This window comes from Zootoca vivipara, chromosome 14 (assembly GCF_963506605.1).
Source record: "Zootoca vivipara chromosome 14, rZooViv1.1, whole genome shotgun sequence".
In the NCBI taxonomy this organism is placed as follows: Eukaryota; Metazoa; Chordata; class Lepidosauria; order Squamata; family Lacertidae; genus Zootoca; species Zootoca vivipara.
Window position 1 is genome coordinate 54,129,470 of NC_083289.1, and position 11,256 is coordinate 54,140,725.

At 52.9% G+C, this 11,256-nt stretch overlaps 1 protein-coding gene across 1 annotated transcript; it reads right to left on the reverse strand.

The window, feature by feature from the left end:
- Positions 1-572: 572 nt before the first annotated feature.
- On the reverse strand, positions 573-9,947 carry PDIA2 (protein disulfide isomerase family A member 2). Its single transcript, XM_035131363.2, has 11 exons — positions 9,741-9,947; positions 8,777-8,983; positions 7,582-7,715; positions 7,066-7,206; positions 6,203-6,319; positions 4,547-4,672; positions 4,172-4,369; positions 2,454-2,574; positions 1,137-1,318; positions 862-951; positions 573-774 (listed from the first exon to the last, which is right to left on the reverse strand). The coding sequence occupies exons 1-11, from the start codon at positions 9,928-9,930 to the stop codon at positions 697-699; spliced, it is 1,584 nt and encodes a 527-aa protein (XP_034987254.2). The 5' UTR covers positions 9,931-9,947; the 3' UTR covers positions 573-696.
- Between the last annotated feature and the right edge of the window lie 1,309 nt (positions 9,948-11,256).

The window sequence follows — 11,256 nt, forward strand, 5'->3', positions numbered from 1 at the left end:
GGATGGAGGCTGTCCCTGGGGAGGGTGGGACACGGGGGCTGCTATTAAAAGAAGAAGAAGAGGAGGAGGAGGAGTTTGGATTTGATATCCCGCTTTATCACTACCCGAAGGAGTCTTAAAGCGGCTCACATTCTCCTTTCCCTTCCTCTCCCACAACAAACACTCTGTGAGGTGAGTGAGGCTGAGAGACTTCAGAGAAGTGTGACTAGCCCAAGGTCACCCAGCAGCTGCATGGGGAGGAGCGGAGACACGAACCCGGTTCCCCAGATTACAAGTCTACCGTTCTTAACCACTACACCACACTGTTGCTGTAATTATCTGCATGTTTTTAATAGATCATAATGATTGATAGATAGATTTCTGTTAGTGCTTAATTGCTTTTCAGTTGCTGCTTCCTTCGGATGTTTTCATCTGTAAGCCACCTTTGAGTCCCTTTCAGGGGAGAAGGCAGGATATAAATAAATATATAAAAACAAGGAGGAGGAGGAAGGGGCTGCTGGCCTCTTCCCAGGGCAGCATTTAGGCAGGAGGGGGGGGGCCTGATCAGTGGCGGGGGGGGGGCGAAGGGAGCTGTTGTGCCCTCCATTGCACAATTCTCACACGTGGCGGCTGTCCCAGATTCTCAGGTTTTTGGCCCCCGGCAAACGTGCAGCGGAGCCACGAAGGAAGCGAGGCCCTCGGAGGCCACGGCAGGCTCTACAGCTCGTCTCTTGGTTCTGGGGAGCCGGGTGGGCTCGTTCGATTCTCCTGGGGTTCCTCGGGGGTCTCAGCAGCCTGGAAAGCCAGAGCCCAGTGTCACCGTGGGAACGGGGACAAACTCAATGTTTGGGGTGGGCATGAGGGGTTGCCGCTGAAACTCACCTTGGGGTCGTCCTGGGGAGGGACCTCACCCCCGTTCTCCAAGAACGCCGAGAAGGATTCCAGCTCTCTGGTGCTCCGGTACTCGATCATCTGGGGCGGAAAACGGGGGGCGTTGGCCTGGCTTTGCCCCACAAGCGGCTGCTGCCGCCTCCCATCTACAGTACCTCCTGTCGCAGCCTCCTTGCTCTACTGTCCCATAGGACCCAGGCACATTCTGCAGAGGATCCCAGGAGCCACAGCACCGTCCCCCCCACCCCATGGGGCACCTGCATTACCTTCTTGCCCTGCCCTGCAGGGAAGTAGTACAGCGTTGGGTAGGCTCGGATAGGGATCTCTGCTACCTCGTTGGCCGTGGCGTCCATCTCGGCGATGAGGACATCCTCGCGGTCTTTATATTTCTCGCCCAGCTCTGCCCAGGCAGGCGCCATCGCCTTGGAGTGGGGGCACCAGGGGGCATCTGTGGAAGCGGGATGGAGTTAGGAAGACGCAAGTCTGTTTTATCACCAGGCCAGTTCACCAAACTGCGGGAGGCAGTGCAAGACAGGAGTGCCTGGCATGCTATGGTCTATGGAGTCACAATGAGTCGGACACGACTAAACGACTAAACAACAACAACAACAAGTTCACCAGCTGCATCCCTCTCTGGAAAAAGCTGACCTGGAGAAAGTTGTGCAGGCTGCGTCCCTCATTAACACCTTGCTGTGGGGCTGTCAATAATAATAATAATAATAATAATAATAATAATAATAATAATAATAATAATAAAATTTATACCCTGCCCATCTGGCTGGGTTTCCCCAGCCACTCTCTGGCAACTGGCACAGAGGATGAAGAGGCTGTGGGTGTTTGCACTGATTCAGTGCGAATTGAACCGGCTGCCGGTTGCTTTCTGTTCCCATTTTCAGGCCCTGGTTTTAACTGTTAAAACCCTACATAGTTTGGGACCCCTTGCCCCACTGTCAGCCTGCTGGGACTTCAGCTTCAAAGCCCCCGCTCCGTTGTGGCCTGTTGTTTTGGCCTATTGGATTGACGGGTACTGGAAAAGGGACCTTCTCGGTGGTGGGCCCAGCCTTTTGGGATTTCCTCCACAGGGAATTCTGGTCCCATTGAGTATCCTGGCCCCGTTTCAAAGTATCCTGTGAAGACTTTAGAAATTCCAAACTGTTTGGCTGATACACATTTGCTGTTCCTCGAAGGGGACACTTTGGTAAATTATTTCTATGTGATTTTTGCAATCAATGTTTTCTGAACTGCTTGGAAAGGACTGGGCTCTGAAAGTCTGCAAAGCAGGCAAGGTCTCTCGACAGCAATTTGCCTGGAGACAGCTCAGTCAGTAGAGCGTGAGACTTCGAATCTCAGGGTCATGGCTTCGAGTCCCACACTGGGCAAAAAGATTCCTGCAATTCTGTAGATGTATATATCACTGAGCCTGCTTCTGCCATCCGGGGATGAGAAGGAAAACCCCCAAGGAGGGCTGCCCTCTGCTTCCTCTGCCCTCCCGGTGAGTTTCCACAGGACGCCAGGAGGGAACGTGGACGAGCCCCAGAGGCAGCTTGGAGGTTCCCCCTCCCCAGTCCCAAAGTGCCACTTACAGAACTTCACAAAGACGCTCTTGCTCTCGTCAAACGCCACTTGCTCAAAGTTTCTGCCCACCAGGGTCTTGACGGGTGCCTTATCCCAGTCCTCTGGAATCTCCTCGCTCATCAGGTGTGGCTGAAAAGATGAAGCAACGCTTAGTGCTGTGGGTCGGTGGAGTGGGGAGAGACTTATTTTTATTTTTTATTTTTTATTTTCTTCTTTTATGCATTTCAACAATTTTGCAATCATTTCAAAACTTGACTTCCTTCTCCCTCTTTCTGTGGTTCCTTAAATTAATTTTTAATATTCTCTGCACATCCAAATTAACTTAATTTGCTCATTTATCCATCTACTCTAAATACATACTCTTATAAAACTGCAGGTTATTACAATAACCCTGCCAATGTTCTTATCTGTCTACAGTTTATTTGTAAATATTCAATAAACTGTTTCCATTCTTTTATAAAAAGTTTGCTATCTTGATTTCATGTTTTTCTTATAAGTTTCACCATTTCTGCATATTCCATAAGTTTTTGTATCCATTCTTCTTTTGCTGGGACTTCTTCTTTCCATTTTTGGGCAAGTACCATTCTTGCCACTGTAATCGCATACATGAATAAATTTCTGTGCTGTTTGGGTATAGAAATACCCAATACTTCCCTATAATTCCCAAAAGGGAATTATACCCTATAATTATACCCTATAATTCCCAAAAGGAAAGCTTCTGGGTTTTTTTTTTACAAACGTTATTTTAAACATCTTTTTCAATTCATTATATATCATTTCCCAGTAAGCTTTAACCTTACTACAAGACCAGGAGTGGTGAGAGACTTCAGGCCTAGGGTCTCCCCCCCACTGGCTGCCGAGGGCAGTTCCCCCCCTGCAAGCTTGCCTGGACAGGAAGCAAGAGAGGCAGCTTGGCAAGGGGGGTAGCCCTCTCCACTCTGCATTTTTTGCCCCTTCCCTTCTACTGGGGGGAGAGGGGACCTGGCGGAGGCTGTGGCCGCTGCCCCACCAGCAGCTCACATGTGGGGCAGAGCTCCTTCCCAGAGGTGTAGCAGGTTCAAGTGGTACCCGGTGCGGAAATTTGTTTGTCACCCCCCTGCCTGCGACCCCCAAGTCCACAGCGAGCCTGGGGAAGGGGGGGAGAGTTTTGCTGCCACTTGCTGTAGGCTTGGGAGCCGCGGGCGGGGAGGGAGGGGCGCCGAATGTCACCCGCGCTCAGGATGACACCCGGGGCGAACCGCCCCCACCTTGCTCCGCATCTGCTCTTTCCCATCTGGGGTGAGGGAGGGGGGCATCCCTGGAGAGCCTTCCAAGAGACTCCAACCAAAGAAGAATGCTTTATAAAAAGAACGGATTATGCTGAAACTGGCAAAACGGACGGTAAAACTCAGAGATCACAACGATGAACTGCTTATGGGAAATGGGAGGCCTTTTTTGGACTATTTGAGTGGTAGGAAATCGTGTGCAGGATTTGAAATAGGAGTGTGAGGGAAAAGGATGATAAGATGGAATTGGAGGGCCTAGTAAGAAGTATAAATGCAGCATTTAAGGATAAAAACATCAGCGAGGGGAGGGTGGGAAGACAAAAAGAAACATACAAGGGAATGATAAATTGTATGTGAAATACATTTTTTTGTGAAACTCCTAATACAGTATAAATGAATATAAAGAAGAGTCCTTGTCCCTTTCTCCCACACACGCCCAGCCTGACCATGCGGCTGCCCACCTGGACTTTGCCCTCCATCGCCTCCTGGCAGAAGGCATGGATGGCAGGAGCCGTGAGGGATCCGTCTGCCCCCAAGAGGTATTTCCTGTTGCTCTCGATGTTGATGAAGCGGATGGCGGGAGCCTCGTGGCTCTTGAGGCCAAAGAAGTGCAGGATCTGGGCTCCTTCCCCGTTGACGTCGGCCAGCACAAAAAGCACCTGCCCAGGGGATGCATAGAGGGGCAGAGATGCGTCTAGTCCAACCCCCGGTATATGCTCCCGGAGACTTGCCTCCCAGAAGCAGAAAAACAGCACCCACACAAACCCCAGCCCCCTCCCTGCATGGGACCCCCCCAAAGCCCCAGGGCAAATGTGCCGGCTGGCCGGGGGACTCACCTGTCCCCGGAAGGGAGGGGCAGCATCTCGGAAGCTGCTCAGGAGCTCCAGGTGAGAGTCCTGTGTCTTGTTGATGAAGAGCAGCAGGTGGTTTGGGATCTTTGCCCCAAATATCCTGGAGGAGTTCTAAAGGAAAGACACAGGTGTGGACCCCCCCAGGGGTGGAGGGGTGTGAGGACAGGTGCCCCCAAATCCCAGAAGCAGAAGAGCAGCCCACTCTCCCCAGGGAGGAGGCCTGCATCTCTGCAGCAGAAAGGGCGAGGGGGCTGCGCTGGGCTCTCAGGGCCCCCCTTCCCTGTCAGGCAGACCCAAAGGCCCAGAGCTGACCGTGAGCAGCTGCCTCCCAGGGAGGCTCCAGGCCCAGCCAGGGTTCTTCCACTGAGCAGAGGGGTCCCACCTGCAGCGTCGGGGACTGGACATTGGAGGAGGAATAGTGGAGACAGCCCCCCCCTCCTGAACTTTCCCAAGAGGAGGAGGGCAGTATAGAATCACAACGGTGGTTTGCAGAAAGCCATGACTCTGAGACAGAAGGGGGAAATAGCTGGGAGGTAATGGAAGAGGAGGGGGGAGCACCAGAGCGGGAGCAGCTGACTGACACGTTATCATTCGAAAGCATCTCCTAGGACCAGGTGTGCATTGAGAGTAGTAGAACAGAAAGCTCAGAGGCAGAAAGCACAGCCCAACTGGAGCAGGGATGACGTACAGTAGGAGAGACGGAGGGGGTGGGGCTTTACTCGGAGCAACTCAGAGCATTTCTGTGGGATATGATACATAAGTAGCAGTCAAGTACAACATTCCTTGTTTTCCTACAGTGGACATGCAAGGGGATGTTTGGACCGGCCAGTCAAAAACTTCCTGTTTCCTCCTGGGCTGGGACATACTTCCTCTGGCAGGTGGCTAGAGGTGGCATGACCTTACCTGTGCAGGTAACAAAAGCACAAGGCATGCAGCCATCTAGCTTTTTAGCTAGAGATGCTCTGTTGGCCAACAGAGGACAAAGAGACTATCTCCATATGGGATAGACTCACTTGTATATATATCTGTAACTAAGTCTGCCTTCAGGGATCCAGCTGTGAACAGATGATGTGAGTAAACTACTTTTATATATCTTAAATAAGATGGTGGCGTGCTTATTCTTTTAAGAGGGAAATAAGGGATCTTACCAATCGAGAAACTTAAACAAGCTTGCAACCAGCTACCTACTCTGTGTTTAAAGGGGAATGTTAAAACTCTACTAAGTGATAGAACTTGCTAGCACAAGTTTGGAAGGATATTAATAAACAATATATCCTCTCCTGCCTCCCTGGACATATTTACAGAGAAAGAATGCAGAAATTGTGGTTTCTGCATTCTTCCTCTGTAAATATTGAATAAAAGACTTGGTAAGAACTCTTTTTTTTTATCTGCTTCTTGGCTGCCACCGTGAGAGGGATCATATTCCCTAGAGCCTGACACACGGTGATTTCTCTCCCTCTGGAGGTGCTGAGCTGCGGCAGGGCTTTGCTTGGTAGAAGGGGAGGTCATATTTTGGAATCACAGAATTGCAGAGTTGGAAGCCCCCCCCCCGGGGCCAACCCCCTGCAATGCTGGAAAATCCCTCAAAGGAGGAGCTGGGCCCTGGCTGGCAGCCAGGAGGAAGAAGGGTCTCCCTCTCACCTGGCTCGTAAACTCCATCACCAGCTCCAGACTCTGTGCCAGGATGAATTGTGCCAGCTCCGCCCCGTCCAGGCCCAGCTCTTCATCCACCAAGAAGTCTTCCCGGGACTCATCATGCTGCAAGAGAATGAATGAATGAATGAATGAATGAATGAATGAATGAATGAATGAATCTTTCTTTGCATCAGCCACCAGCCATAGCAATAAAACAAACAAAATTGGGGTATACAGAGGATAAAGGTAAAAAGTCAATTATATAAAATACATTTTGGGGGTTTGGGTCAATAGTCAAATAATGGATCTTATTCTAATTGCCCCTTGCCACCTTTGCTGTCCCCTGCTCATCTTGATCTGCCAAGAGAAAGGACACTATAAGAGTGCTTGGATGACCCAGAGTGGACAATAATCGAGGGATAAGAACCCAGCTACTCACACTGGGTTTTAGAAAAGCAAACAACTTAATTAGACAGCGCCTAAAATGATATCGAGTGACAGAACAATCTGGCCACAATAAGGAATTTTGCCCATGGTATGACTATTTTCCAACCAGTTGTCTTGACTCTCTGGCACCCTGTTTGCATAACTTAATAATTAGATGCCCCTTTACTCTTGCCAGATTCAATATACTGCCATCAACTGTACTTGAGGGACGTTTCCAAAAAGTTCCACTCAAAAAACGGTTATGTCCCTGTGCTGCAAGAGGTGGCAGAGTCTGTCTGGGCAGATCCAGGAGGGCACCATCTCCATCTCAGCAGCTGCATCGGCCACAGAAAGAAACACCCCCCTCTCAAGGCCCCCCCCCCCCCGGTCTTTTACCCAACCCTGCTAAGCTCCTGGAAGTGCCCGCCTGGCACAGCTCTCACCTTCCGGAAGAGAGCGACGGTGCCAGGGTGGGTCACGTTGAACTTCTCAAAGAGCTCCGAGCGGTTGGTGAGTGCAAAGGCAACGTCTGGAGCATCGCTGGCCACATCGTAGAAGAGGCGCACGTCTTCATCCTGCAGGTCCTGCAAGCAACACACAGCGGCTGAGCCGGGCACAAGGGGCCAGGAGCAGCACACAAAGGATGTCCGAGGCCTGCACTCTGTTTGCGGAGAGGAAAGAGAGCCTCATTCTGGGAGACCTGCTTCTCCTGGCAGAGCCTTGGGCACCTCGGCTTGACTGCAGGGAAGCTGCCCTAAGACACAAGCAACTCCCTGGGGGCTCCCTAGCCTTCCAATTGGGGCCCAAACGTCCCCTGGAATATGCCAGAGGCTGACCCTCGCATTTCCCCCCTTCCCCAGCTGCAGGGAACAAGCAGCAGGCTGCACCAGGAAACAGCAGCTCAGGAGTAGCAGTTTGGCTTGGCTGCAGGAGTGCAGAGGCTCACGCGGGCCACTCACGGGGAAGAATCCGACCACCGCCACCACGTTGGCATCCAGGAAAGCAGCCGCCTGGCTGACATTCTCCAGCAGCACCGCACTGGGCCCAGCTTTCCGTTTCAGCCACTTCACGATTCCCTCGGCGTCTCGCTGGCCTGGCAAACAGGCGGCAAAAGTGTGAGTTGTGGGGCCACGCCACCTGCTGGACCAGGCGCTGCGTTAAGAATGGCACCACTCCTCTCTCTCGCAGGGGCTCATGGCGGCTGAGGTTCAGATGAGAATAAGCCCCTGGTGTGATGCCCGGGAAATCTAGGCGAGGAGCTGAAGCGAAGAGCTCTTGTTGCTTCCTCTGAGGTGAAGCCCTCATGTCAGGGAATGGCCTGGACCTGAAGATTGGGGGACGCAGTCGCAGGCAGATCAGCTCCTCTCAGAAGAGGAGGGAGAATACCCCCCCCCGGCTGCCTCCAGCGTAGAAGCAGAGAGAGAGGCAGAAAGAAACGTAGAAGCTGAACAGATTAGGGAGGAGTAGCTACGAACATGAGTCTGACCAAACTGCGGGAGGCGGTGCAAGACAGGAGTGCCTGCTGTGCTCTGGTCTGGCCCATGGGGTCATGAAGAGTCGGACACGACTAAACGACTAAACAACAACAACAACCCAGCTACGAGAGAATGACAAGAGATCTGGAAGGGAAGGGGCAGCTGGGAGACACATCAATTGAAAGTGTGTGTGGGGAAACCCCCTCCCTGACTCAGAGGTCCAAACAGATCAGAGAACAAAGGAGACTGAGAGGGGGAGGGACTTCCCATTGGTGTACTCCTTGCTGCGGAAGTCGGGCGTTGGAAGTCAGATTCAGAATAGGCAACTGATCTCCTTGCAGAGGGTTGTCTGTGTGTGCTTGCAACACGATGCTGTAATAAAGGACTATAAATCTATCAACTGCTCGTTGATTGTTATCTGTGAGCTACTGGAGGGAGAGGGGAACTCCCACGCTTGGCATCTCATGCCCAAAGAGCCACAGGACAAGAACCAAGGGAGACCCGAGCTGCTGCTGGATCAGGCCAAAGTCTAGTCTAGTCTAGCGTCTTGTTCTCAAAGGGCCAATGGGATGCCCCCAAAGGGACCTAAGGGCCACACCAATGCTTCCTTCCGGCCAATGGGTATTCAGAGACACCAGGGTGGCGGAGAACACCATGCAAAACCACTGCCTCTTCTGACCTGTGAAGTCTGCCGGGTGAGTGCGGTTGCCATCTCTGAACAGCTTGAGGACGGGGAACCTGCTGACTCCGAACTCCGCGCTCAGCTCCTTCTCCTGCTCCCCGTCCACCTTGGCCAGCCTCAGCGCAGAGCCCTCCTCCTTCAGCAGGGCAGCGGCCTTGGCATACTCCGGGGCCAGAGCCTGGCAGTGCCCGCTCCAGGGGGCATCTGGGAGGGAAAAGGAGGAGGGGCGAAGCGTCAACCCCGCAGGCAACAAATAGCAGTGTGGAGCTGTGTAAGGACATCCGAGGAGCCTGCTGGATCGGGTCCAGCATCCTGTTCTCACAGTGGCCAGCCAGCAGCCCCACAGAGAAGCCCACAAGCGAGACCTGGGTGCGAGAGCTACTCTCCCCTCCTGCGGTTTCTGGCAACTGGCCTTGGGAAGCATTTGCTGTCTCTGACTGTGGGGCCAGAGCAACCCCATTGTGGTGGTGTGTGTGTGTGGGGGGGGTACATGCACCCCGGTGGGTGTCAGGAGCCACAGGCACAGCAGGAGGAGTGTGTGGTTCTTTGAGCTGCCCTCCCTCCTGTCCCATGGGGCAGGCTCTGTGGGCCTGGCATGCCATGTTTCCTCTCCCAAGAGGCTGCTGATAGCTGCTTCTGCTTAATCTCATCTCCTTTTTCGCCTTCCAGCGCATAGAACAGAGGCAGCTCTCTTGCTTGGTGGGGGTGATGGTGGTGGTGGGGGGGCTGGAAGGAGAGACAAGAGCTCCAAGAAGGGCACCCTTGCCAGAGGGGATGTCTCTTAACAGGGTCCGCCGTGCTCCCTCCCCTAAGCAACCAAGCAGCCACCCTCTGAAGGGGGCACTCTAGTTTTCCCCACCTGCCCCCTCCCAGCGCCTGCTGCTTTTCGCCTGGGGGTGCAGGCCAGGGGAGTCCCTGGTGGTGCCCTGTTCAAGTCCCCCCCCCAGCAGCTGCTACTCACAGAACTCCACCAGGAGCAGTTTGTGCTTCTGCAGGGCTTGTGCAAAGTTGCTCTGGTTGAGCACCAAGACCCCCTCGTCCTCCCGTTCCTCCTCTTCCTCTGCCTGGTTCCTGCCCTCCTGAGCCCCCAAAGGCTGCACTAAAGCCACCGCCAGCCCCACGGCCAGCAGGAGTCTCGGGAGGCAGCCCATAGTGGCCTGGAGGAGAGAGAGAGGCAGCAGAGTGGCGGAGCCAGGAGATGCCAGGCAGGGAAGGGGGCAGATAACGCTCCGGGGGCAAGCCTTTCCGTGACGTGGAGCCAGAGTTTGCCCCACGTGGCCCTTCCCCACTGGCTGCCCGATAAGAGCTGCTGGGGAGGGGGTGCTGAACCCAAGGCAAACTGCTCTGGAAGCTCGGCAAACACCATCTTGGAAGTCAAGATAACCCCACCATTAATTGGAGCAATGAACTTATTTATACTCACTTGCTTTGATAGAAGCTAATTGGCCAACTTTGATGGCATCCGTGCTTTTTTTCTGGGGGTACTGGAGGGTACGCAGCACTGGCACCTTTTCCCCCTAGAAGAAAAGTGCTGGTTGCCAAGCAGGGCGAGATTGCAGGATTGGGTTCCCTTGGAATGAAGGACAGCAGAGACTGTGGTGTTTGTAGGATCGATGGTTTATTTACATGCCTACAGCCTGAGCCAAAGATGGAGGATCTCGCAGCACTGACACCCCAAAAGGCCTTTCTTCTCTCATTGTGACAGCCTTGGAATCACCCCTAGATCAAGCCTGGCTTCTCAGCCTGCAGCCTCCACTCAGCTCAGCTCTCACCCCACCCCACTGGCCATTGTCCTTCCACACCCCAGCCGGGCGGGGCACCCGCAGTCAGTCATTGCCTTGGCAATCCGGACACTGGTGGTCCTTGGTGTGAATTTCCTGGACATACCCAGAATACTGCAGTGGGAAGCAGCGTTCAGCAAAATGTCCAGGAAAATCCAGGTGTGTGGCCAGCCATGTTAACAGTGCCATTTTGGCATACATGTCTTTATGTCTTTTCTGCGATTTTGCCCAAAAAGATCAACAACTTTGGGCAAAAAGAAAAGAAAAGCCAAACAACTTTTGTTTCAGGATTTTCACCTTCTGAAATCCGGCAGCGCTAGTCCTTGGCCAACACCTATTTAGTTGGTCTCTAAGCTGCAACCCCAGAGACGGTCACGACTGGACCTAATGGCCAGGGGTCCCTTTACCCTTTACCTTTTAGGTGCCGCTGGACAATTTTTTTATTTTTTTTTGACCCATTGGCTGGGCAAAGAGATGCTGGTGGAGGGGCTTAAATGACAAGCCATTCACTTGCAACTGTCCAATTAGCAATGGCTTCTCTCACCAGCTATTAACCCTTCCTGGACTCAGGACTCCGAGGGGCTCCAGACCCCCTGCAGACTGACCCTGCTCCCAAATCACAACACTATTCATGATGTTGTTTAATTGCTGTAACCTCCCTAATCCCTGGGACTTTAGAGTAAAGGGAAGAGTAAT

Bases quoted from the DNA above. Each gene is read 5' to 3' on its own strand.
- PDIA2 (XM_035131363.2), bottom strand. From the start codon at position 9,930: ATGGGCTGCCTCCCGAGACTCCTGCTGGCCGTGGGGCTGGCGGTGGCT. The intron at 7,207-7,581 runs GTGAGTGGCCCG...TGTTGCTTGCAG, and splicing joins CGGTGGTCGGATTCTTCCCC to GACCTGCAGGATGAAGACGT. The intron at 4,673-6,202 runs GTGAGAGGGAGA...TCTTTCCTTTAG, and splicing joins TGATGGAGTTTACGAGCCAG to AACTCCTCCAGGATATTTGG.